We start from the raw sequence: 14,841 nt of genomic DNA on the forward strand, positions 1-14,841 counted from the left end.
TGTTATGCCAGCACAAGTCAGGATGGATCTAGTCTGCAGCGTGTAGAGCATAAGGTAAGGCTTTGGAAAGGAGAAAAACCTGCTCCTGTAAGGCAGAGTGCTATCTTCTGGATCTGCATTCCTGCGCTACCTGCCTTGTGTTCAGTGGCATCAGACTCTCCAGTTCCAGCCATGGTTTGCTCTACACTTTCACTAGGAGGTAAAATTGTGTTTGGGACATACCTTACACACAGCTTAGTGTCAGTACTTTCACAGCACTACAGGCTCTCCAGTCTTGCAGGTCTTGCTTCAGAGGCACCCCTTTGAACTTGCTTCTTCCAGCTGGTATAATTGTTTGAAAACTGCTAGTTTTCTTTCATGTTTCTGAGGTAATTGAGCATAACTGTACTAGGTTAAACAAGAACTTTGCTTCACTTCATACCCTGCTTCAGACAACAGCTAGGAAGTATGCAGTGATGCTTCAGTGAGGGCATTCTCCCTCCTTACTGCTGGCTGAAGCTTACAGTCTTCCCCAACTAAAGGTTCTGTCTGCCTGAACGGAAGAGTGAACAGCACTCTTTTTCTCAAATTTAAAGGATGTATTTCATAGCTACCACTTCTTGTGGTGTATGCTGTTAGTCTGAGCCTAATGGAGCCGTTCCTATTGCTTCCCAGTGTGTATCTGCCAGTCTTCCCTCCACAGATGGGCAGAAGAGCTGTTGCTGGAATTTTGCTTGTTTCTTCCACTCCTTTTAAGGTTGTTTCACTCTGTTGGTCAGGTTAAAGCCCTGATTTAAAAAAAGATTTTTGATTTTTTTGATATTGTGCGGTATGTATAATTTACGAGACATGGGTGTTGTGCCTCAGGGCAAAATATCTTCACTAAACTCAGCTATAATTGTGTACCCTCGTTGCCAAATGACCTGGCAGTTCATATCTTTTGATAATGCACTTCCCCCTCTGCAGGAATGCTGCCGATTTCCTCGGGTGGTACCAGGTGAATGTGACTGACAGTGCTGTGCAAGTATTCAGAGACAAGCTTTCCCTCATGGGATGCAGGTCTGGGTGGTGAAATGCTTTATTCTGCCAAAGCCAGAAGGAAAGACCTATTGAGCAAGGCTGCTACTTGCATTGCAGAGTGGTGGCATTTTGGCTTTCTGTGCCAATGGACACAAACGAGGGAAGAGCTTGTCCTTTTGGCTTGCTCCGAGCTGGTACTGCCCTGCCTGCCCCTTTGTCTCCAGCCTGTCCCCTGCTGCTCCTTTCCAAGGCAGCGAGTTACCTGCCGAGGCTCTGATTCAAGCAAGCATGTAAGCACATGTTTGAATCCCATTGACGTCAGTGAGACTTAAGCGTGTTATTAAAGCTAAACACACGCTTAAGGGGGTTGCTGAAGTGTGGCCGGGATGCAGATGCTGCCTGCCAGATGTGCTCTTGGAAGACATGGAAATCTCCCTGGTGTTGTCACATTTACTAGCTAGGATCAGCAGGAGCCCTACTGGACATGTGTAATGTGCCCTTCTGTATTCAGAGGAAATGCAGCGATGTGAAATACCCAACTGCTGCGCACATGCTGCCAGATCCTGGCTAGAAATGGGCAGCTTTGCTGGAAGAGAAGGACTTGCACGGGCATAAATAATCTTGTACCGTACCCTTACAGCTTTTCTTGCTGACCTTACAGTGTGCAGAATACATTATGACCTTTGTTGCAATTGGAATCCTGGATCATTTTGTGAAGAATTACAGCTGTGTTTTAATCCCTGGTGCTTGGAGATGATAATAGGCTTTTTAAAATAAAGGTTTTGTCTCATGTGCTAGCCTCATATCTGCAACTTAATGTGCACGGTAAACTATGCAAACAGTACGTGGAACTTAAATGCAAAAGGAATTGTTGAAAGTTTTACCTACTCCCAGATTTACAGTAGTATTTTTAAGATCAGTCTGTCTCCAGGTGTATACTAAAATATTACTGTCTTTCTATTATAAGAAAGATACCATGAGGATTAAAAAATAAGTAATTTTTTTAGGAAGTTGTGATACATGCAAGCTTTTCTTTCTCACAGTATCTGATAACATTAACTAAACATATTTGGAGTTGCCAAAAAAGCAAAATCCTCAAATGGCCTGTGCCCAAACAGTTATGAGGCTTTTTTTTTTTTTAACATGCATATATATAAAGTGACTTGCATGTAAACATTAAGTTGATTACAAGATAACCTACACCCTCTGTTATCCACCGCATTGTTTGTGAGAGCTTGATGCTAGCAGTGTTTCAGCACTAGTAACGACGACGTCAGAAGCTGCAGTGCCAAGCAGTGAATTCCTTTGCAGGAAACCTCCTCAGATTCAATGGAGACCTCCTGGGAGCTCCTGACTTCATCCCTTCCAGCAATTCAGTGCCATGGTTCCAAACCATGGCATTAGGTTTCCTAAAGTACTTGGATGTTTCTCTCCTTTTCTTAAAAAGTCGCATAGTACATCCTCCTAAGGTGGCTGACATGGAAACCTTCATGCTTCTCATGTGTGGAATTGAGAAGGAATTAGCCAAGAAATAGCTGGAAGACCTAAACAAGCACTGTTCTGCTTCGTTACTCATTCACAGAGCTTTCAGGATGAAATCTTTTGAACACTGACCACGCTGTGGATTACCATTCCTTTATGGAATATGTTTTAATACCATGGAATTATGGAATATGTTTTTTTCACCGTGGGTGAAACAGGCTGTGTAGGCAGGGGTGATCTCTTCTGTTACATCAGTAGTCTGCCTGAGCTGCTCACTCTTCGCGGCTTCTGCCTTGAAATCAACTAGTCTTTGCTGGAAAATAATTTGTAGCCAAGGCAGGGAGATGTTCTTGTCCTAGTAAGGACTGGGTTAAATCTCCAAGTACTCCTGGTACATGTGTTGTCCACATTAGTTCCTTGCAGATAGAGCTGTCCATGGATTGCTTTAGTCAAACAGAAATCCCTGAGTTTGGTACCACGATAGTGTGTGGAAGAGGGGAATGAAGAGAATCCAGCAACCGGGGCTTGAGTCTAAGTGATGGGAGACTTGCGGATCGATTTATTTATTTGTTGTGGGAGAGTTTGTTTTTTTGTGTGTATTGTCTGGGACAGATTTTCCTTTGGTGGTTTCAAAATACTGACTTCAGACAACGCTGAGGAGTCTGGCTTAGGATGAGTTAGAGAACTGGAGAAGCTGGAGATGCTCTAAGGGCAAGGCTTTGTGAATGCTCCTCTCTTAGAGATGAGGTCTGTGATTTAAATCTGTCCACTAGGGCATCTCTGTCCACACAGGATTTACCCTCCCTTGAAGGTAAACAGTGAAAAGAGAAGAGAGGGGATGTGGTGGGCAAAGGCATCCTCCATCTCGTGTACTGAAACAACATGGGGAGTATGGAGCATGTGGTTTGAGGGCAGGAAGAGTGCAGCCAAGGGAGAACCTCAGTTTGTTGCCTGGCAATTAGCACAGACACATGAAAAAAGAAAACCTGCTTCCCATCCTGTGTTTTTTTTTTTTTTTTTTTTTTTTTATCCAATTATTGTGGAGTGTGAAATGAGTAACTCTCATGGGAGGAGAGAATCAGGTCTTTCCTCTTGCAGCTTGCTGTCCTGCCTGCTGGGGAGAAGTGTGAAAGGTGTGGATTTGCTTTCCCTTAGGTGGGTGCAGAGTAGAACCGAGTTTTGGATCCTTCATCCTGTGTGACTGCTTTACAGGGTGGGCTAGTCACAAAAACAAAAGGTGGACGCTACCCCTGTTTCCACTTGTTCTTCCTCCCATGTTTCATTGTGTTCCAGCACTGCCTTAATGTGTTAGACGTGCTCAGAGCACTCTTGCCTGGTCGTTGATTATCCTGAAGCTTGCTTGGCTCTGCAGCCTGGGTTTGAGTGCAGCAGTGCTTAGCTGGGACATGGCAGGACACATCTGTGCAGGCATGGTTGTCCCAGCTTGGGCACCCAAGCACTCAGCAGGGCAGATGCATATTGAAAAGTATGACAGCGTCTATGCAGTGTGTGGCAGTGTAATGTTTAAGGAGCTACATTCAGCACTGAAATCTAAGCTGGTGGATTTAGGTTCCTTGACAGTGGCTAGAGAGGTACCTTCCTTTTGGTTTTCCTAGGATAGCAATGCCTACCTTTACTGGGTGACAAAGATACTCTCTTTTTTTTTTGTTTTCCTTAATCAACACTTTCAAACTAGCCACGTCTTTGACCCAGTCCCTTCAGGCAGGACGAACTGCGTACCGCTGTCTGGTGGGAACAAATGTCACTGGAGGTGAAGAACACGAATTCTGGGAGTTGATTGCCTCTCAGAAGAGCCTCCTGCAGATCTGTTAATAAACATCCCTGAGTATTTCCTGGCGTTCAATCCTAGAGTACACAGGTGGTTTTGTCTGTGAAGTGTGACCTCATTAATGTAAGGTTTTGCTCTGCTTTCATTGCAGGTCGTCAGAGCTGCTGAGGAAGCTGCTTCCACCCTGGCAAGCTCCATCCACCCTGAGCAGTGCATCAAGGTGCTTTGCCCCATCATTCAGACTGCGGATTATCCAATCAATTTAGCTGCCATCAAAATGCAGACGAAAGTTATTGAGAGGATTTCCAAGGAATCGTTGCATCAGCTCCTCCCTGATATCATTCCTGGATTGTTACAGGTACAGAATCCCCCATCACAAATGCTCCTGAGTGCAAACCATCATGGAACCGTTGTGCACTTTGGGTGTACTTTGCACTTCAATTTGAAGTCCAGCAGGCAGGATGGTCCTTCTTATTTTCTCTCTGAAATCAGGACTGAACTGCTCACTGACTTCATTCAGCCTCTTTCATAACCCTCTCAAGCCGGGTGGGGAGCTGTGTTTTTGCCAGTGCTAAGACTTGGTCTTCCATAGAGAATTTCTCTCTCGGTGCTGGCTGTGGTGAGGCTGTATTCAGTTCCCTTGTACAAGCAGCTGGCAGTGCTAGCAACTGGGATGAGACTGAAAGCACGATGGAAATAAGGGGAGGTAGCAGCAATGGAGAGAGAACGTGGGTGTGTTTACTGGGGAGGGGTTGTGACAGGAGCAAATAAGTCAGTGTGAAAGAATTGAATGTGTTCGGGTGGTAAGACTGAAGTAGAGAATTGGGATAAAGAAGCTGCCTCACTGTGAAGTGTAAAGAGTGGATGGACAAGAGCAAAGTCAGAAATTTCCCTTGTGCATCTTAGCATTTGTCCAAATGTTGTCGTGTCTGTTCTTGCAATTGTGTTCTTGTATTTCAACCTCTGGGAATCGGGCAGTTCTGTATTGATGTAAACTTTTGTTGTGAAAAGTTCTTAGCCCTCATTGTTGGTGGCAACAATCTGGACAGTGTAGCTTCGCACCAGAAAAGTTTGGGAGCAGTATGCCTTTAAAAACACGGTTGTATGTGTTTTATTAGATTGCTTTAATGTCTTAAAACAAATCTTATTTTGGAGCCTAGTTTGCGATTTTTCATCTTGGAGCAGCCAGTGATATTTCTCCACCTTAGGAAGTCACAGTGATCAACAGAATCTACTTGCGTTTGGAAAGTATTTGGGGATCCTTCCAGCTGAAGGGATTTGTGCAAAGAGCACCGTAGCTTAATATTTCTCTGAGCTCACCCAGGTGTATCCCTACTCTTTGGGATTCCGTGCTCTTTGGGATTTTAAACAGTCATTTCAGACTGTATTTTGAGCCTTGCAGCCAGAACATTAGCCCTGCTGGCAGGCGACCCCAGCCATGTGCCATCCCTCTATGGCTTTCCTGGCAGAGGTCACGCTGTGCCCAGGGCAGCCAGCATCCCACACACCAAAAAGATGTGTGGGGTTTCTTATGGGGTTGCTGCTTAGCAATAAGTCCCTGCCTGAGTACAGGACTGATGGCACAAGTTGCTGGGTGATCCAATGGCTTGTTTGAGCTGCAGAAGCTGCCAGAGATCAGCACACCCACAGGGGTCTCTCAGCACATTCTTTTCCAGGGTATTTCCTACCTAATAAGTAATAAAAATTATTAATAATAAAAGTTCCTGGTTACAGAAGACAGTTCATTTAATGGACTAGCACGGGTGTAGCATTGCTCTATACAGCGTTGAAGCCCAGTGCTTTTAAAGGGTTGGAAAATAATCCATGACAATGATTTTTGCAGCTTCTAATGCCTAGATTGAGCTGTTCTATGCAAACACCTATTTGGGTAGAACATCTCTTCACTAAACTTTCTGGATTTCATATTCTGAGTGATATAAATATTAGGTCATTCTTCTAAAAAAGAAAAAAAAGTCATTTCAATCTGTAACTTTGCTCAGGTGTAGAACTGATTTACTTTCAGTTAAAAGGAAGGACGTGTCTGCAGGCAAGCTGGGAACGCTGCTGTTCCACTCCAAGAAGTCTTAGTCATCCCATACGGCACGTTGTGGTCATCTGAACTGGACATGGGAATTTGTACATCTGATAGAATCCTATGCTGAGAATCTGTGTTCTGGCTCAATGACATAAAACCCCAAGATATTAATAACTTGCAGTAATAACATAATATAAGAAACAAATAGGATGTGCTGGATGTTTGTATTTTCTTGCTCTTTGAGCATTTGTATTGCAAACTGTTACATTCAGCAAGGCCTTTCTATTGATTTGTTAGGTTGGTAGCCACACTTGCAAAAAGTTAATCAGCTTTTTAGTATATTGATCTGTAAGGATGTTAGTAAGTGCTGTTTGATCTGTGACCATTTTTTCTTGTTTCCTAGGGTTACGATAACACAGAGAGCAGTGTCCGTAAAGCTAGTGTATTTTGCCTAGTGGCAATTTACTCAGTAATTGGAGAAGAACTGAAACCTCATCTCGCACAACTCACAGGAAGCAAGGTATGGGAGTAATGCCTCTGGTATTTTGGTAACAGCCAGCTCCTAATAGGAGTAAGAGCAGTGGTAGCTCTGGGTCAAGTTCCTGTGCTCTGTTAAATCCGAATGAGTTGGACTATCTGACTGTGGCAAGCACCACGAGAATGAGGCAACACCTGCTCAGCAGCGAGCATTTCATACCCTGCAGAGCAAATTCTGAATGGGGTTCAGGGTTCGATTTCTTGCTGCGTTTGATCCTGTGTAACTGTGAGCTGCTTCTGAGTGGGTCCTTCCCACTACAGCCACGGTTACCTTGGTCCTTCTGCATTGCATCGAGGGGGTGACAATGCAGTGAATTGGATCAGCTGGCTTCTCCAGCAGAAAAACAAATCTGAAATACAAATTAATTATTTTACAGTCTGCTCTTTGGCTGAGATGTTAACCTAATGCAGAGTGATGGGAATGCATGGTTAGGATGGAGGAGAGCAGCACCTCTCCTTTCAGCAGCAGGTCATGATGAGGGCTGGTAGAAGTGCAGGTAGAGCTTCACTCCTAATTGCATGGCAGATGTGTCCCTTTCCTCCTGGGACACCAGCAAGTCTGAGCGATCTTTCAGAAGCCTTTGTGTCCTGGGCTCATGTGAGAAGCAAAACTCATGTTCTGACCTGATGCTGCAAATAAATTCAGGTCTTTAATTCATTCTTGTCCTTCAGACAAGAACTGGCATTCAGGAAGCTGTTACAAGACTTCTCTTGTTTGAAGTCTTAACACCTGACATTTCTTTGCAGTTTTAGGATGAATTCTGCATTGTTGTCTCTGAAATATGTCTCTGAATGTGAATAGCTACTTAGTTCAGAGAGCTTCATCTGGTTGTTTTGAAGCAATGGTTTCTTTCATGGGTAGGAATTGTGGTGTAGGCCAAAACAGAATCTGAGACTGAGAACATTTGGATTTTATTTCTGAATTGAGTTGATTTGTCCTTAAATTACTTGCACCTCCCATTTGCTCTGGAAAAAAAAAGAGCTCCGGGTGCTGAGATTTACCTCATTTATATTCAGGCAGTTGGGAAATTCCCCTATAAAATGCTGTAGAGGCTTTATTATCCCAGTATCCTAGGTGCCGTGGACTTACTCCACCACATAACTAACTATAAACATGTGAGTAATTCTTCCGAGTTTATGCAGACTGCCTGCATGTTTAAAGTTAAGTGTGTGTGTGAGTCACTGTAGGATCTGGAGCTAAGGTGGTAAGGCGGAATAAGAAAACAAACCCATGCAAAGGAAGTGGATAATCATAACAGCTGCAGTTTCACTAGATGGCCCAAGTTAATGAAGATAAATGTCATTGAAAATGAACGTTTTGTAAAGAACAAAACCTATCCTGCTTTTACTCCCTAAGCACGGAGAGCTCAGGTGTTTCCTAGGAGGGACCATGGCTCTTGGGTTACTGGGGTGTGAGTGAATTCAGGGCCTACCTGCAGCCCCACTGACCTCTGTTGGCATCCTGCTTACCTAGAGCAGACTGGGACGGAGGTCAGAACCGACAGCTGCTGAAGGGAAACAAATGTTGTTGGATTTTTTTTTTAAATCCCATTAAATCTGGCTGTAGCTTCAGTGGGACCAGGTCTCCCTTCCTATTTCTGCATGTTCTGAAATATGCTCAGCTTTGCTTCTGCTTCTCCTCTGGAGAGCCTGGTGCCAGCTTGCCCAAAACAGAGATCACTGCAGAGTCTGTGTTTAAGGCTTGCAATCTGCCTGTTTTTCCTGGCATCTTCTCCTAATCATTGTTATCTCTTTCAGATGAAACTACTAAACTTGTACATAAAGAGGGCCCAGACCACCAACAGCAACAGCAGTTCCTCTTCAGATGTTTCAACGCACAGTTAATGGAGATGTGTGGACATATGTGTAGACTTAGAAGCAATCAACGGTGCCTCTCAGAGACCTTTCTGCTACTCTTCACTGGCGCGCTCCATCAGCTAAAGGAGGCCATGCAGATATTTATTGCAATCAGTATTTTAGTCCCTTAAAGCTTTTATGTAGAATCTTACTGGTATTGAATGTAAAGGAAGCAAGGTCTGTGTTGCAGTCTTCATTAAAAGTGAACAACAGAAAGCCATACTTAAACATATTTGTATAGCCTGCTGAAATCTCGGAAATATGTTTAGGTTAGCGTTCCAAAACACAGTCCGAAAACCTGGACGTGAGTAAAGGTCAAACAAATCTTGTTTTAGATCATACCCAGTTTTGCTTTCTGTGCTCTAGTTACCCGCTCTCTCCCTGCGGCCGCAGCCCTTCTGGTTAGGTTCTCCTCCACAAGTCTCGTGGTCCTGTTTTTGTACTTCCCATCGCAGCTTGCCTAACGTGCAGGGCTCTCCACGAGGAGATCTTTGCCAGTGTGGCTGTGGTTCCAGCCTTTGATGCTTTAATAAGGAGATATCAAGTGAGTAATGAAAAAGTAGGTTCTTTTTAAATATCTGAGTTTTTGTATATAGTTCTTCTGACAGACCTCCGATGGGCTGATTTCTCTGTAACTGCTCTCCAGCCAGCTGCGCTGTGTAGAGCAGCTGGGCTGTCGCTCCTCTCATTGACCGTGTAAATATTTCCCCTCTCCCAACCCATTTGGCTCTTTCATGCGCTAAAAAAGACTCTTCAGGTTACTTGTTACTCCCCAAAGGCAACCTGAGTCACAGTTCTGGGACTGATGCCCGTGTTCAGGCACTGGAGCTCGGTGGGTGTTGGATCAGAGCGCGTCCCCGGGTGGGCACTCGGAGCTGGCAGGGCGGTGTCGCAGCGCTGCCCTGCGAGGCTGGATGTATTTTTACCCAAGCCCATAGCGCCAAAGGGCTGACCTGCCGCTCTGACCGGGCCCGCCGATGTTGTTAAAAAAAAAAAAAATAATAAAAAAAATGGCTTGCTTTCTCCCTACAAATCCTGTGTGCTTTGGGCAAACTGTTCATCCCAGAGGACAGAAAGGGAATCTGAAACTGGACAAAATGACCCCGCGGAAGCTGAGGGTTGGCTGGGGTGGTGCTGGGCACCTGCTGCAGTTCCCCTCCTGTGCCTGCAGAGCCTGCAGTGCTGTTTGCTGCCTTTGGAAACCTCCTTCCCAGCCAGCCCAGGCACAGCCCTGCTGGGTGCTTTGCATTTTGGAGGGTGCTCGGGGTGCTGTGCTGGCTGAGGGTGCCGCGGTGCAAATCCTTTTGCAATCTGATGACACAGACAGAGTCAGAGCCATGCCAGCAGCAGTCAGATACCCGATGGCACCATCCCGCACCAAAGGGAGACCCCTCTGGGCGCAGAGGGTGAGCTCCCCATCCTGTTGCCTCTGCCTGTAACCGGGGGAAGCAGCAGGATGCCAGTGCTGTGTTTGGCCTGAAGCTGGATCCTGGCTGGTGGGCAGGCCTGCCCCTCACCTGCCACGGCTCAGAACTGGGATTTTGCCCCCCAGTGATGCAGGAGGACGGCCTGCCGCTGTGTCGATAGATGTGTGCTCCCTGGCTTCTCTCAGTGCCTCAGTCTCTCTCCAGCCTCCTTCCTTTCCCCTTGGAGGAGCTGAAGGGACACCTCGGCAGCACACTGGGAACAGGAGAGCTGCCAGAACTGCAGCGGGGAGGACGAGGCCTTGTTGTCCTCCCTTTCTGTCAGTCCTTGCTCGTGTGGCCCAGCCCCAGGGAGCTGTGCTGGCAGCCAGCTCTGCTCCAAGTGCCCTGCTCAGGAGGGGCTGAGGTGTGTGAGGGCTCTGTAGGACTGGGCTCAGAGCCTCCTGGCCCCTTTCCCGGCTGATGTGACCTGCTCCTGAGGATGTGTCCAGGCTTTCGCTGGCTGCAGGGCTGGTTTCCCTCACGCTCCCCAGTGGATAATGCCGTGGCAGGAGGGGCTGTGATCCTGGCAGTCGGATTCCTCCGGGCTCTCTCCTCGCTAGAGGGAGGATTGGCTGCTCCATGGTTGGTGTCTCCCTTTCCGTGGACCATTCCTTTTCAACATCTTGCAGTACACTTGTTACAATATTCTTTTTTTTTTTTTTTTTTTTAATTTTTTTTGAATTATTAAAATTATTTTAGTTTAACATGATTTTATTTTCCCTTTTGAGGAAATACTCAGCCGACTTGTTGGCAGCAGTTAGCTGTCTTGTTTGAATTTTTAGTAGGTTTTTTTTTTTTTTTTTTTTTTTATTCTGCTTAGTATTTATGCCTCTTTTTCTCCCCATCTCAGTTCAGCATCTTCTGTTCCAGTTCTGGGGTTCAGAGGTCAGCATAGCTGACCGGGTGGCATTTAGTCCCTCCCCGCTGTGATGGAGCTTGGTCCATCACTCTTTGCTTTTTTTTTTTTTTTAATTTTGCTGTTTTTTTTTTCTTTTTGAATGGCACACTGTAGCAAATCTCCAGGAATTGTATTCCTTCTCAAACGATTTTATATGTTTTATAAAATCCTGTTAGTATGCACTGAGAGTGAACGCACTGTAATGTCCCCGAACTGCCCCCAGCGCGTGCGCTGACACTACAGTAGGAGTCAACAGCTCGTCCTCGGGCAATAGGTGAGAAATCCGCTGCTGATCTGAGGCTACAGAGATGAGCACGTATTATTCAGAGACTATTGGCACACTTGGGGCTGCAAAATGGTAGAACCAGGCCTTACTTTCTTAATCAGACCCCGTTCCTGTTTTTCACCAGATGCTCATTAAGGTGTTCCTTCCTTTCGTTATGTGGGTCGGTCGCGGACCCTTCATCCTTTGAGTACTCTAGACGTATGTTATACCTGTATACAGTAGGGAGCATTCTGCGTAGGTATTTATAAAGCATTGCGTATAATGTACATAGTAAGGTTGTTTAGTATGTTGAACATGACCTGATCCCTTTTTTTTTTTTTCCTTTGAAGTACTCAAAGGGCTAGCTCTGAATGTCACCTCTCTGATCTCCAGCGTTCTGACTTCAAAAAGCTGTACAATCGTTTTGTTTTCTCTTCAGCAAGCATAAAGGTCTCTCTGGCTACAAATCACAGTGTCCACGCACGTTTGCAGAGAACGATCTGCATGCTGGCAGTGCCTCACCGCACCGGTGAAGCTTGTGTTCACGTTCTCCCAGCAGTAGCCATCTACTGCAGCTGCCTTTTTTTTTTTTCTTCCTCCTTGCAGCCCGTTATGCAGGGCTTCAATTTTTCATACCTTTGAAAAAAAAAAAGAAAAAAAAAAAAGAAAAAAAAAAAGAAAAAAAAGAAAAAAATGTTTTTTGTTTTTTTTTTTTTTTCCCACCATGCTTTAAAAGTCTGAATGGGAGAAATCTCTCAGCAGACAGCGGCTCCTGGCTGTAAGGTTGCCGAAAACCTCAGATGTGGATGTGTTTTTCTGCCATTGGCTGCACCAGTGCTCCATGGGCATGGGCGAATACCGGATCCATCTGCCCCCCGGTCTACGTACTGTAGTTCTCATGTAGTGCAGAATTATCGAGGCATGTGGCTTTCTTAAGGTACACTATGTGTGCTTGCCTGGATTACAATACAATACGAGACTGTCTTTTTTTATTGCTTACTACTAGCTTACCGATAACCTGTATCAGTAACCTAACTCACATCTTTGTCATCGAAACCTTTTTCTCCCCACCCCTTTATTTATCAAGCATAATATTGCATATTAAGGGACAGAGAAATAGACCTTTGTAGAATACAGCAGGACGTTGCTAACAATGTTTTAAATGGGAAGTGAAAAAAATGCTCTGAAAAATGCCAGCCATGAGAAATGACTTTGTTGGCACCGTGTTCATGCGCATGGATTTTTTTTTCTATTTTTTCCGCTTTTGTCATGTTACATCCATATCTGTATTTATATCTTTTGTTTCACTTTTGAGTGTATCATGGCAATTGTACAGATGTTTTTTGTTAACATTTACGTGATAGAATTTGCTAAAAAAAAATAAAATAAAACCTTTTGAGTTTGCCCTAGAAAAAGCAGAAGTTGTTTTTGTGTTTTTGTTGTTGCTGTTTTGTTTTTGTTTTTTCAGGGGAGAAATATAAAGATGGATGCATTATCTAACACATCTCAGTCCAGCAGCCTTTGCTGGTAACGGGTTTGCTCTCTGTTGAGGACATGGTGAGCCTTTTGGTACAAGGACTGTCTGGTTGTGGCAGTGGCTGCTGCTGCCCAGCTAACGTGGAAATGCCCCTGCCCATGGTGTGCAGAGGAACAAGGGGAAAACTCACCGATCTCTCAGGGACTGGACGCAAGGCTATGAAAGCTCGGGCTCGGCACATTTTGGAGAAGCTGCTCTGTCCTGATGAAGCATCTTGTTGTCTCCCCATCACATTTCCTTCCGTCCTTCAGCTCCAGACAGCTGCCCTGTCCCCTGTGCCCCAAAGCTCAGCTCGCTGTCGGCCCTGGGCAGGACCCACAGCTGGGAACGGAGCCGCTCACCTGCCCGACGTGCTGCCTCTGCAGGGGCCAGGGAATGAGCCCGCTCTGGCATCATGCCTTCCTCCCTCCTAAGGAGGGCTTTGGGCCTGGCCCAGGGAGGAGCCACAGGGCTTTGCCATGTGGGATGCCACCCGTGAAGAATTTGGGGTCTGGGCCCATCTGGGATGAGGAGCAGTGGTTGCTCTCCCTGCTGCAGAGGGACCATCTCTCCCCCTGTGCTGGCAGGGTTTTTTTTGACCCTGCAACATACCAGAGCAGTACAAGGGAAGGTCCAGCCATGCCCAGTGACCCCAGCTTCTTCCCAGAGCACCTCCCACGTGTTTTTTCTCGAGCAGTGCCAGGTACCTGTGGTTATTAGAAAGGGAAGAGAGAATGAATAGAGTGCTATCTTCTCCCTGCCTTGTAAAACTCCAGATGCTGGCTTAAATTAGCCTGAGAGCCCTGGGGACTTGGGAAAAGCTCTGAAGTCTGAGGCATTGCAAATCTGTTGTTAGACCAGCCAAGGCAGCGAGCTGGATTTCACTGACACGTGCTTAAAACGGTCAGTCCTTGCACAGCCCTTCGTGGGGGCTGAGGAGAGGGACATCCTGCAGATGCAGAGATAGATCCTTCTGGCAGCTTGTGCAAGACCCGCGTGGGGGGCTGCTTGCAAGGCTGGAGGTCTCCTTTTCCTTCAGAGCACCAGGCAGCAAGGGTTGGACTGGAGGAGGCCGGGCGTTTGCCTACTCCATTGCCAGAGAGCATCCCTCAGACCCTGCAACTGGCTTTTACCCACTCCCTGCTCTGTTGCACATTACACAGAACAACCCAGAGGTTGTTTTCTCCCTGCTGATCTCCTTGGCAGAAACAGAGATGGACTTCAGTGCGGAGACTTTCATTTCCAGGGGTACCAGCACAGGAGCTACAGGAGCAGCGTGGCAGAGGCAATGGTTTGGGGTGTTGCAACTGCAGCAAGTAGGCAGTCCAACAGGAGCATCCTGGAGCAGTTTCTCCAAATGAAATACAGGAACAGAAGAGAGTAATCTCGCTCAGTCTTTGGCTCCTGTCCTCGATTCCTGCACGTGCTGCAGCATGTCCTTCAGGAGGAGGCTGCAGCACGCTGACAAGGGGGCGTGTGTCTGTCCTTGCAGCTCTTTTGTCGTGAAGTCCCCTGCAGTCCCAAACTACTCCATTGCTTCACAGATGGCAAGTGAGGAGTGGATGTTGTTGCTGGCCTGGATGCTTTCGCTGGGCTCTCCCCCATGGTGGAGGAAGGGAGGTGATGCCAGCAATTAAAGGTAGTTAGCACTTTGCTGGCACTTTCCTTGCTCTGACCACTCACGGCCCAGTTCTCAGTTTGTTTCTCTGTCCTGGAGGCTCCCAACTGCTGTGAGTTCTCAGTAGCCCAGCACTTTGCAACCAGTTCCCTCCTGCTGAGGGATGCGCCAAGGGGTGGCTTAGCACAAGCCCAGAGTTGCACTTCTGGGCTAGTTACCTTATCTTAATTTCCTCCAGTTAAAGAATAAGACTTTTCTGCTCAACACCCCTGGGAAAGTGCAACTCAGCTGATCGGTGGCAACTTCAGTTACAGTCATTCCGCTGCTTTTGATTGTGCAACCCAACGACTTGCTTGTGCAACCCTCCTTTAGCCTCCCC

General features: G+C 46.3%; 1 protein-coding gene across 7 annotated transcripts in view; it reads left to right on the forward strand.

The window, feature by feature from the left end:
- The window catches only part of CLASP1 (cytoplasmic linker associated protein 1), a 147,994-nt gene extending 135,216 nt beyond the window's left edge, over nt 1-12,778 (forward strand). For 4 of the 7 annotated variants that reach the window (XM_082763316.1, XM_082763317.1, XM_082763319.1 and 1 more), the window contains 3 exons: nt 4,422-4,628; nt 6,709-6,825; nt 8,601-12,777. In XM_082763316.1, the coding sequence (XP_082619442.1) occupies nt 4,422-4,628; nt 6,709-6,825; nt 8,601-8,687 (411 nt within the window). In that variant the 3' untranslated portion in view covers nt 8,688-12,777. Of the gene's footprint in view, nt 1-4,421; nt 4,629-6,708; nt 6,826-8,600 lie in introns of all 7 variants that reach the window. The other 3 variants (XM_082763322.1, XM_082763318.1, XM_082763320.1) reach the window with 2 other exon arrangements.
- Nucleotides 12,779-14,841: the final 2,063 nt, after the last annotated feature.

This window comes from Aythya marila, assembly GCF_965140915.1.
Source record: "Aythya marila genome assembly, chromosome: 6".
Lineage (NCBI taxonomy): Eukaryota > Metazoa > Chordata > Aves > Anseriformes > Anatidae > Aythya > Aythya marila.